Genomic DNA, 12809 nt, shown 5'->3' with positions numbered 1-12809 from the left:
CAAGTTTCACAGAATTGTTTGCCCGAAGTTCACAACTCGCCGTAACAGTTTGCCACAAAACGAATTTGCATGTATGAGCTTGCCGCAAATTTGCCAGAAGCCTGTTTTTTTGGTAAGGGCAAAATACCTGTGTACATCATGGGTGTGAAGAATATATGCTATGTGAAATATTTCTTATCACATAACATCAAGTTGTCTATAATGGCCCTCTCTTCCATTTTTTCCCCCCTCTTAAACAGGGGTACATTCTGTGTAATCTCTCGTGGACAGACTACGTAAACATAAATGGTACAGTAGATCTGTCATGATACAATGGGATGCGTGAGATAATGAGCAGCATTAGTTCCGGAGCTTTGGACAAATCACAATTTTGCATCTTTTGAATTTCGTAAGGGGAGGGGATTTTGGCCTATAGACTTGCCCGTTACTTTCAAAGAGAGTGGGTGGAGCTCTTCATTCTGGTTCCGATCCTTTTTCTATCTCTTCTCTTAACACATATGGACCCAGAACTTAATTGAGCATCTGACAAAGTACGTAATACTTTAGTTATGGGTTAAGCAAGATTACATTCCGTGCAGACCCAAAAATACTCAATATTGAGAGAATTTCAAAAATGTCTCTTCCTCTCATTTGGGTTGCTGATCCCTCGTTTAGAAGATAAAACTGAGGGAACATAGAGCTGAGGGAACATAGAGCTGAGGGAACATAGGACTGAGAGGAACATTGGGCTGATGGAATATAGGGCTGAGGGAGCATGGGGCTGAGGGAACATGGGGCTGAAGGAACATGGGGCTGAGGGAACATGGGGCTGAGGTAACATAGAGCTGAGGGAACATAGGACTGAGAGGAACATTGGGCTGATGGAATATAGGGCTGAGGGAACATGGGGCTGAGGGAACATAGACATGGTCCCAGTATGTATGCATTAACATTTAGCACTAACCAGAAGAACTGCCAACCCATTGCTGCTCATCATGATCCCCTGCTTGCTTCATGTTCTATCCCAGGTCTGACCCACTGCTAGTTTCCCCTAGATGCAGATCTAGAATCTTCTTCCCTCAATCCTAACCCCAATCCTAACCATTAATGAGGAAAATGCAAAAATGACCCTAAGATTAGAGTCTAGATGCAACCACCTCTTTCTTTGTCTGGATGACATCACCAACAGTTTTCTTTATTTTCTCTTTATTTCTTTTAACCGTCCACCGGGGGCTCCTTGACCTCATCCACAGGTCCTGCGTTGCTAGGTTCCTCAGGGCTCCACCAGTGTTTGAGGTGGGTGTTGAGCCGCTCCAGGATTTCGCCGGTGTGGTTGATGACTAGGGCCAACCAGGCCAGGCCGAAGAAGATCCAGGACGCCATGAGGATGCTGTACCACTCTGGATAGTACTTGTCGGGGTTACTGTCTATAGAACCGAGCAGAAAATGTGAACAAAATATTCAGCAACACTTGGAAGACAATATAGATTGACTTGACAGACACTTTGGGTTTATTATTAAAAACAAAAGTGTTTCAGCCTATAGACTTCACCAGGGTATAAGGGGAGAAGCAGCACAAACATGGCCTGACCACCGTGATAAGATAGCAATCGTAACCTTATTTGTGTGGTATTTGATAACAACTCTACTGAAGTCATTATCAGATAGGTTCTCTCATGTGATTAAGCAAGGTAAAGTAAAAAAATGTTTTGGGCCTAAATGTATTTAGGAATTACATAATAAAATGCTAGTTAAATAATAAATACCACATGTTTGTCTTTCAATTTCTTTAGGATTCTTTGAAACGAGCGTTTGAGTAAACATGTGTCAAAAACATATCAAACACGTGAAGAACATCTCACATGGACACATGCATTTTCATGCTTTCCACACTGTTATGAATGTAACAGCATGGTGCTTGCAACACAAGAGTGATGGGTTTGATGGGCAGCTCTTTATGGGCAGCTCAACTCTATCTACCACTAATACATAGGCTGTTGCCTATTAGAGAAGATGGTGTTAATTAGGGATAGCCCCCTTTTTTAAATATTCACCTAAATTACATACCCAAATCTAACTGCCTGTAGCTCAGGCCCTGAAGCAAGGATATGCATTATCCTGGTACTATTTGAAAGGTAACACTTTGAAGTTTGTGGAAATGTGAATTGAATGGAGAATATAGGAGAATATAACACAATAGATCTGGTAGAAGAAAATACCCACAAAAAAACAACCAGTGTTTTTTTACCACCATCTTTAAAATGCAAGAGAACGGTCACAGTTATAGCCATCACTCTGGTTGTAATTCTGATAGTGTCCACAAGATGGCAACAGTGTATGTGCAAAGTTTCAGATGGATAACTTGAAGTATGACTGAACCTCAAGACTTTTAGTGTGAAGTCCCCAGGTACATTTGGGCAAATCGTGAAGGAGACATTCACATTCATATTCCATTTTTCTGCAAGAATATCGTCAAATCTGTATACTTGGACTTTGATTTAGCTTTCCAAGTATTAGTAGCCATATTATAAGTTCAACATTTGCAAAACAACCAGTTTTCATAACTTATCATTTTTGTCCAAAATGAAAAGGCATGCTGTCGTACAAGGTTAGTAGCTACGTTTTACGACATATACATGGTTTCCGAATACTCCCGTAAAGCCCAGGTCAATGGCTATCTAGCTAGCTTTTATTTGACTGCGATTATTGCTTATTTGACAAAGATACAGTTGTTCAAGTAATGGCCGCCCGTGTCATCGGCGTGCCATGAAGGCGTCGCTCTCTGACCAAATATGATGTCCTATAGGATTTACTACACCCCTAATGAAATAGTGAAGTCTTGTTACCTTCTAGGATCTTTGAGGAATAGATACGAATGTGATTTGACTCATTGAAACAACGTTTAGGGTGAGATTCTCACAGATTCCTTTCTTTGCAAATTGAACGAGTGGAAATACAAAATCGATCGTGCATGCTATATGGACCTTTTTAGGATACGAAAAATAATTTTATCTAACAAAACGACACTTCATGGTATCTCTGGGACCCGTTGGATGATAAATSAGAGCAAGATTTCAGAATGTAAGTACACATTTCACCTTCAGAGGTGAATTTATCAAACCTATCACAGTGAAAAAAAGTGTTTTGTTGTTAGGAGCTCTACTCAAACAGTAGCATGGCATTTTTTCACAGTAATAGCTACTGTAAATTGGACAGTGCAGTTATATTAACAATAATTTAAGCTTTCAGCCGATATAAGACACTTATATGTACCGACATTTGTTGTTTCTCTAAAATCTGCGATCTTGACGTAACCCGCTGCATGAATTACAACTGTCCCATTGACAGGGCGCCGATCCTTTAAGAAGATTTATTAACAAACTGTAGCATAGCCTGTGTAAATATATACACTGAACAAAAATATAAATGCAACATGTAAAATGTAAAATGTTAGTCCCATATTTCATGAGCTAAAATAAAAGATCCCATAATTGTTTCATTCATTCCTTCTTTGCCAAGATAATCCATCCACCTGACAGGGGTGGCATATCAAGAAGCTAATTAAACAGCATGATCATTACACAGGTATTCGTATGTATTATGGATCCCCATTACTCTTCCTGGGGTCCAGCAAAAAATTAAGAGTAATATAAACTAAATGTACAAAGTATGTGGAAAAATCCCCCATGCACAAAGTGAGATCCATACAGGAACGGTTTGTTGAGATCGATGTGGAAAAACCTGACTGGCCTGCACAGATCCTTGACATCAACCCCATCGAACACCTTTGGGATGAATTGGAATGACGACTGCGAGCCAGGCCTAATTGCCCAACAATATTTAGTTGAGGTTTAGGGATTAGTGAATGATTTGTCCCAAATAAAATGCTTTTAGTTTTTGAAATATTTAGGACTTATTTCTTGCCACTCATTCTGAAACTGACTACAGGTCATTGTTAGTGTTGCAGTGATTTCACTCGTTGTAGTAGCTGACGTGTATAATGTTGAGTCAATGTAGAAAATAGTAAAAACAAAGATAATCCCTGGAATGAGTAGGTGTTTCCAAATTTTTGACTGTTACTTGCTTAATTAATTTGATTAATATTATGGTGTTTCTACTCCAAGAAAAACTAAATACCCTCTGGATTTCCATTAGAATGGAGCGGAAAATACCTACTCGTACAACGTGACGGTCGGGAGTAGGCTACAGTGCTGGGCTATTTAGCTATTTCGCAAAATAATCCCTGTGTTGTGCGCAGGCACATGGGAGACTGGGGTTCAATTCCCCGATGGGGAGGAAGGAGTAGGCTGTCCTTGTAAATAAGAACTTGTTCTTAAGGGGCATTGCACTAATAATGGTGCTGACTAAGGAAACATTCCTGCTGTTCTAGCAAGTAGCTGGACAATAGACTTGCCTAGATGGAGGGTAGGGGGAGAATTCTATCATCAAATGTATTTCTAAGTTAGGTTCTAAGTTAAGTATTATTATTTTTATGTATCACATCCGACCGCGATTGGGAGTCCCATAGGGTGGCGTACAATTGGCCCAGAGTTTCTCTCCCTCTAAAAACAGAAATAAATGTTTTGGTCTTTACAAATATTTTTTGGGGCCTACATAAAGCTGAGTGACTCACTCATTCATGGCTTTGGATCAAAATAAATAACTACCAGCATTCTTTCTGATAGTCTTTAATAAATAAATGTTTTGGTTATCCTGACTTGGACACCATGTACAGTATTATAATAGCACATTATGGGCAATTAGCAGGACAAAATACCTTTATCAACACCTCTCTGTATTTTGATTCTTTGTGGATGGGGCCTCCCCAGTGACGCAGCTGTCTATGTCACCACATCGCAATGCAAAATGAGTTGCAAAATGCTTTGCAACAGATACCCATGCCGGCCGCCACCGGGAGACCCATGAGGCGGCTATTGGTTTTCATTTAGATTCCTCCAATCCTCTATATGTAATTACTGGCTGAGATTCACGTCATATTTTTTGATATACTGTAGGTCTACCGTAGGTGACATTTAAAGTCCTCGGCCACTAGGAGCACCGCTTCTGGATGAGCATTTTCTTGTTTGCTGTTGAGCGCGGTCTTAGTGCCAGCATCGGTCTGTGGTGGAAAATAGACGGCTACGAATAACATAGATGAGAACTCTCTTGGTAGATAGTGTGGTCTTCAGCTTATCATAAGGTACTCTACCTCAGGCAAGCAATACCACGAGACTTRTTTAATATTAGACATCGCGCACCAACTGTTCTTGACAAATAGACAGACACCCCCACCTCTCGTCTTACCAGACGTAGCTTCTCTGTTCTGCCTGTGCATTGAAAATCCCCCCAGCTCTATATTATCCGTGTCGTCGATCAGCCACAACTCGGTGAATCATAAGATATTACAGTTTTAAAATGTTCTGTTGGTAGGATACTCTTGATCGTAGGTCATCAATTTTATTTTCCAATGATTGCACGTTAGACAATGGAACGGATGGCAGTGGGAGTTTACTTGCTCGCCTACGAATTCTCAGAAGGCAGCCCGACCTCAGCCCCCTTTTTCTCCGTCTTTGGGCCTGTTCCCGGGAAAGCAGTGTATCCTTCTCGTCGGACTCGTAAAAGGAAAAAGCTTCTTCCAGTTCGAGGTGAGTAATCGCTCTTCTGGTGTCCAGAAGTTATTTTTGGTCATAAGAGACGGTATCAGCAACATTATGAACAAAATAAGTAAAATAATAAGTTACAAACAACACAAAAAACTAACAAAATAGCACAGTTTGTAAGCAGCATGTAAAACGTAAGCCATCCTCTTCAGCACCATGTATGTGTGGGATGAGGTAGTCATTCAAAAATCATGTCCATGCAATTTTTTTACTCCTGATTTTATTTAAGGCTTGCCATAAAAGTGGTTGAATAGTTATTGACAAGACATTTCAGCCTTTCATTTCTAATTAATTTGTAAACATTTTTCGAAAAACATAATTTTGACATTATGGGGTATTGTCTGTAGGCCAGTGACGACAAATCTCCATTTAATCTATTTTAAATTCAGGCTTTAACACAGCAAAATGTGTAAAAGGTCAAGGGGTGTGAATACTTTCTGAAGACACTGTATGCTTTTCCACCTTGCTAACTAGCTAGCTAGCATCTGAATGCAGATAAAGTTACCCAAAGTATCTAATGTTAGCTAACATTAACGTGAGCTGCTAGAGATTTTTTTTTTTGCTAATGTTACCTACACTACATGACCAAAAGTATGTGGACACCTGCACATCGAGTATCTCATTCCAAAATCATGGGCATTAATATGGAGTTGGTTTCCCCTTTGCTGCTATAACAGCATTCACTATTCTGGGAAGGCTTTCCACTAGATGTTAGAACCATACTGCAAGGACTTGCCTCCATTCAGCCACAAGAGCATTAGTGAGGTTGGGTACTGATGCTAGGCGATTAGAACTGGCTCACAGTCAGCGTTCCAATTCATCACAAAGGTGTTCGAAGGGGTTGAGGTCAGGGCTCTGTGCAGGCCAGTCAAGTTCTTCCATACCGATCTCAACAAACCATTTCTGTATGGACCTCGCTTTGTGCACAGGGGCATTGCCATGTTGAAACAGGAAAGGGCCTTACCCAAACTGTTGCCACAAAATTGGATGTACAGAATCGTCTAGAATGTCATGTATACTGTAGCGTTAAGATTTCCCTTCACTGGAACTAAGGGTCCTAGACCAAACCATGAAAAAGAGCCCAGACCAATTTTCCTCCTCCACCAACCTTTACAGTTGGCACTATGCATTGGGGCATGTAGCATTCTCCTGGCATCCGCCAAACCCATATTCATCCATCAGAATTCCAGATGGTAAAGTGTGATTCATGACTCCATCCGATGCTTGCCATTACACATGGTGATCTTAGGCTTGTGTGTGGCTGTTGGGCCTTAGAAATCCATTCCATGAAGCTTGACTGGGGCAGCTCTATCAGGGCAGAAATTTGACAAACTGACTTTTGGGAAAGGTGGCGACCTATGACGGAGCCACGTTGAAAGTTACTGAGCTCTTCAGTAAGGCCATTTTACTGCTGTTGTTTGTCTATGGAGATTGCATGGCTGTGTGCTCGATTTTAGAGACCTGTCTGCAATGGGTTTGGCTGAAATAGCAGAATCCACCAATTTGAAGGTTTGTACACATACTTATGTATATATAGTGTATATGCACACACACCAATCACCAGCAGTAGCTAGGTACTTTAATGTTTAGAAAATTATTTGGAGAAAAATGTGTACTTACAGTCCCCACTCTTGCTTGTCCTCAACCTTTTCAAAGTCGTTGCTGTGTGGCTTTTGTGTGGTCATGAGAGGAGCAAATGGCGCGAATGACCTGCTCACGTCTTTTTTCTCCCTGCACTTGTATGTCACAGAAGCAAAGCAAATGGCTTTTTAAATACTGAATTCAAATTGTAACAAAATTCAGTTATTCAATTGTGCAGTCATAAGATTGATTACAGGCTGTTTTCAGTCCAATTCTGTGTATGTCAGAACATCTGACAACCTAAATTTGTCAACAAAAATAAATATTTTGTGAATATTTTATTGTGGATTTTTCCATGAAGCCACCATCATTTAATTTAATTTAGGCTACGTAATATATGATTCTTTTCGTGGATCTTCTGTTTCAATGAGTACATCAAGCTAGCGGTCAGGCTGATCTTCGGCTAAATCTGGACCAAAACAGACGAACTAAACATAGTTTGGGATTAGTATTTTTGGGTGAAATAGAAAGCTGAGTGGGAGTTACTTGTATGGTACCACTGCATTGGATGACTCCATCCCATAAAGACAACAGCAAAAAATGTCTGTGATCTTACCCTGTTGTTACATGGTACCACCTTCCCACTTACAGGGTAGGAGGTAAGCGGGGTATAAAATTAAGTGGTGTCTGTTTCCAAATAAATACTGTGAACTGATTCAGGAATCTAGGCGTATGTCGCAAGTCACAACTTCACAGGAGAGCTGTTTGAACATAAAACATGTTTTTTTTATCTAAATGTATTTTTTGGGCAGAAATGCCTTCTCAAACATGTGAACTTTCATGTACCTTAATATCAAACTTGTATGCCATCTGTAAGTACGAATAAAATTGTTAAATTACGAGCCTAGTTGGTTTAGCTACTGAAAAAGGGAGCAACCATGATTGGCTGAGATAATGAGTGGGCTGGACATGCCGAGAGATGAGTTTGGATTGGTCTACCATATAGCAGGCGTCTGTCTATTGGAACTGGTCCGTATGTTTAGGTCATCGTGTCGAATGCGGCTTTAAAAATGTTTTTTATTGCGTAGTAAAACTGCAAAAACCTAATGTCAAGTTAGAGTGTACTGCTAGCTAGCTAACATTAGCTGGCTGGCTTGCTAGCTAACTTAATGTGTATGCTCTCCAGTTTCTGGAGGACCGAGTTTTGAAATCAGTGAATTCAAGTATGATTCAGTAGCTAAGGAGATGGATAAAACACCAGTCTGGATTACATCGTCAAACTAAGGCAACCATGCATGGCATCAGACAGGAGACACGTCCAACCATGATGTATACTGGTAAGATTTACAGATATTACACGTTTCTAATTTTGACAGAAAGTTGTGTCATTTCAAGTGTACTGTTAGCTGGCTGGGTCGCTAGCTAACGTTATGTGTATGATCTTCGTATCTCAGACACATTTGCTTGACTAGTTATAGCCATATAACCTGGTTGGTTAGCTACCTGCAGATTCATGCAGGGTAGTAACGTCATGAGTTGTGATTATTGTCCATTGTTTAGCTAACTAGCTACATGTCTTAACAAAAGACTTCACTCTAATTTATAAAGTATTTTCATTTCAAGTTAATGTGTACTGTTAGCTAGCTAGCTAACGTTAGCTGGCTGGCTCGCTAACTAACGTTACGTCATGCCTTGGGATTCATTGTTTACCTAGCTAGCTATCTAGCTACGTTTCTTAACAAAAGACTCTCGTCTTAGTGTGCCAGAGCGCAGAATAACTAATGCATTTTTGAACGCTCAACACCCGTTGAATATGTCCGGTGTCAGTAAACGTCAGCAACAAAGCGAAATTCAATTGTTGCCAGCAGCACAGTTACAGTCACCAACGCTCTGGATAACATGAAAAAAGCCTAACCAGCTCTGCTATGGCGAGTAAAGTGGTCAGAGTGGGGTGTTCTCTCATTAGGTGTCTGAAAGTAGCTAGTCAATGTTAGCCAGTTAGCTTGGGTGCTTGACTGTAGTTGTGAGGTCAGAGCTTTCGGAACAACCCTACTTCTTGGCCAGAGAGTCCAGTGTGCGCTCTGAACGCGAAACCACAGGTCGAGTAATGTTCAGTGAGCTGTTCTCTCTCTCTTAGATGTCTGGGAGTAGCTGGAAAGTTAGTACAGAACAGTTGGATCAACCCTTAAAGAGATGGGTGGGGCTAAGGCTTAAGAGGGTGTGAACAATGCTGAATGGGTGTAGACAAAGAAGGGCTCTCCAATAGTAGTACCAAAACATRMAAAGACGMTTTTCTCAAAAGTGAATTTACAAGTTGATCAACGTTCAAAGCAGAATTGCTTTCCCATTGTTTCCTCAAATACAGTGTATGATATACCATGTTGTAGTTCTGAGTCTTCTTTTATCCAATGTAAAAAAAAGAAATTCAAATGTTGCTACATAAGACCGAATCCTGGTGGTGAGTCACCTATGAAGTATTACCACATTTTATGACTCCATTCCATGAAGACAACAGCAAATCTGTCAATCTTACCCTTTTGTTACATGGTACCATCTTCACAATTACAGGGTAGATATGAGGTAAGAGGGAAGTAAAATTAAGCTGTTTCTAAATCCATGTAAATACAAGATACTTTCAAGTTTACTCCAGTACAATYTGACTAAGGGATCCAGTTTGTAGAAATGTGGACATTTTTCACAATAAAGACACACAATTCAGAGTGAAGTTTATTGAATTTAAATCAACCAAACAAGCTTAGCTAAGTAAAAACACATTTGTATTTACAATCAAATCAAAGAGCTAGCAAAACAACAAACGTGAATTGCATTAATTTCTACATGAAAATGTATTTTACTTTAGCTACACTACCGGTCAAAAGTTTTAGAACACCTACTCCTTCAAGGGTTTTTCTTCATTTCAATATTTTCAACATTGTAGAAAAAAAGTGAAGACATCAACACTATGAAATAACACATACGGAATCATGTAGTAACCAAAAAAGTGTATATCAAAATATATTTGAGATTTGAGATTATTCAAATAGCCACCCTTTGCCTCCTCTGAACAGTTGATGTTGAGATGTGTCTGTTACTTGAACTCTGTGAAGCATTTATTCGGCTGCAATTTCTGAGGCTGGTAACTCTGATGAACTTATCCTGCAGCAGAGGTAACTCTGGGTCTTCCATTCCTGTGGCGGTCATCATGAGTGCCAGTTTCATCGTAGCGCTTGGTTTTTGCAACTGCACTTGAAGAAACATTCAAAGTTCTTGAAATGTTCCTTATTGACTGACCTTCATGTCTTAAAGAAATGATGGACTGTCGTTTCTCTTTGCTTCTTTGAGCTGTTCTTGACGAAATATGGAAATGGTATTTTACCAAATAGGGCTATCTTCTGTATACCCCCCCCCCCTTGTCACAACACAACTGATAGGCTCAAACGCATTAAAACCTCTCTAGGGTAACCTCTCTAGGGTACCTCTAGGGTACCTGGCCAACATCCGGTGAAATTGCAGAGCGCCAAATAAAAAATACAGAAAATACAAGTGTTATACATTGGTTTAAATATTAACTTCTTGTTAATCCAGCTGCTGTGTCAGATTTCAAAAGGCTTTACGGCGAAAGCATACCATGCAATTATCTGAGGACAGAGCCCCGCGGAAAAAAGCATACAAACATTTACCAGCCAAGTAGAGGAGTCACTGAAGTCAGAAATAGCGATAAAATTAATCACTTACCTTTGATGATCTTCATAAGGTTGCACTCACAAGACTCCCAGTTACACAGTAAATGTTTGTTTTGTTCAATAATCCAATGGCTCCAAGGCAGTCACAACAGGCAGACGAATACATACTAAAAGTACCAGTAAAGTTCGTCGAAACATGGCAAACAATGTTTATAATTAATCCTCAGGTTGTTTATTGTCTTTATAATCAATAATATTTCAACCGGACATAACAGTTTTCAATAGAAAGGAAAAATAACAAACGGGAGCGAGCCCAAATCAGGTCTGCATACTTCCTCTGACCAAAATGGCTTTTTACTTGTCGTTTTTCAAAATAAAAGCCTGAAACCATGTCTAAAGACTTGACATCCAGTGGAAGCCATAGGAACTGCAATCTGATTCCTAACCCATTGGATTCTCTATGGGCATTGAGTTGAAAAACAGCCACATGAAAATAATTCCACTTCCTGGATGGATTTTTCTCAGGTTTTTGCCTGCCATATCAGTTCTGTTACACTCAGACATTATTTTAACTTCTTGCAACTATAGGGGGTGCTGTTCCGCATTAGCATATTTGTGTCTCCAAATTAAACTGCCTCGTGCTAAATTCTTGATCGTACAATATGCATATTATTGTTATTATTGGATAGAAAACACCTTCTAGTTTCTATAGAAGTTGGAATTTTGTCTCTGAGTGGTACAGAACAATTTCTACAGCACTTTTCATGACAGGGTTCAGATTTCAGAAATTTTTACCCCTGATCTGGGGTCTGTTTTTAAGGCGACAGTGAATGCTATGAAGAAACCGACACTGCCTACGTCTTCCTCTGGGTGTCTGTACGTCATCACGTTTTGAATGAAATCGATGGGACATTCACAGCCATTATAAAACCACAAAATGTTTAGGGACCGCCCTTTCTCGTCGTGCGCCTGAAGCGTGAAGGCCATCGGACTTGCCTCGTTCCAAATCGTTTTCTAACCAGCAATATTTCTCCGGTCATGTTTTCAGTCGTTATAGTTGTTAAAAACATCATAATGTAGTTCATTTGAACCGTTTTATAGCAATTTATATCCGTTTAGTGCGATTTTGAGGAATTTCTTTGTTGTGCACTCTGAAAGTTTGGACACGTTTTGGGGTGTCGGTCGTTGGTGGTGACATTTCGAAGGACAGAGGACATCTATCGACCAAAAGACGTTTATAACATAGAAAGGATACATTGCCCAAGAATCTGATGAAGAACAGCTCAAAGTAAGCAATATTTAATATGATAAATCGTGTTTCTGTCGAAATATTTTAAACGCATATTTCGCCATTTTGTTTGGTATAGCTTCACTTGGCCAACCCTGTATTGAAAAGTAAGGATAATTTTAAAAATGTAAATCAGCGGTTGCATTAAGAACTAATTTGTCTTTCGATTGCTGTCAACCCTGTATTTTTTAGTCAAGTATATGATTAGCTTTCAATTAAACTAGATCACTCTGATAGATGACGTCAGACATATTGAGGCTTGATTTCCTAGTATTTTTATTGTGTAACCACGGTTTTTGTAATGGCTAAATATGCACCTTTTCGAACAAACTGTATATGTATATTGTAAAATGATGTTACAGGAGTGTCATCGGAAGAATTCTGAGAAGGTTAGTGAAAAAATTAATATATTTTGGCGGTGATTACGTTATAGCGCTTTTGGCTGGAATCGATGCTCTGGTAACGTTTGCACATGTGGTATGCTAACTTATCGATTTATTGTGTTTTCGCTGAAAACGCTTAGAAAATCTGAAAATATGGTCTGAAATCACAAGAACTGGGTCTTTCCATTGCTATGCTTTGTCTATTTTTATGAAATGTTTATGATGAGTAAATTGG

The 12809-nt window shown here is 39.7% G+C and overlaps 1 protein-coding gene across 1 annotated transcript in view; it reads right to left on the bottom strand.

Moving 5' to 3' along the window:
- Positions 1–1194: 1194 nt before the first annotated feature.
- The window catches only part of kcnk17 (potassium channel, subfamily K, member 17), a 58916-nt gene continuing 47301 nt past the window's right edge, over positions 1195–12809 (bottom strand). The window contains exon 7 of the mRNA XM_070445290.1: positions 1195–1406. Within this exon, the coding sequence (XP_070301391.1) occupies positions 1195–1406 (212 nt within the window). The remainder of the gene's footprint in view (positions 1407–12809) is intronic.

Source organism: Salvelinus sp. IW2-2015, linkage group LG10 (assembly GCF_002910315.2).
Source record: "Salvelinus sp. IW2-2015 linkage group LG10, ASM291031v2, whole genome shotgun sequence".
NCBI classification, from domain to species: Eukaryota; Metazoa; Chordata; class Actinopteri; order Salmoniformes; family Salmonidae; genus Salvelinus; species Salvelinus sp. IW2-2015.
Note: the sequence above shows the minus strand (reverse complement) of the source record. Positions and strands in the feature narration are given on the sequence as shown.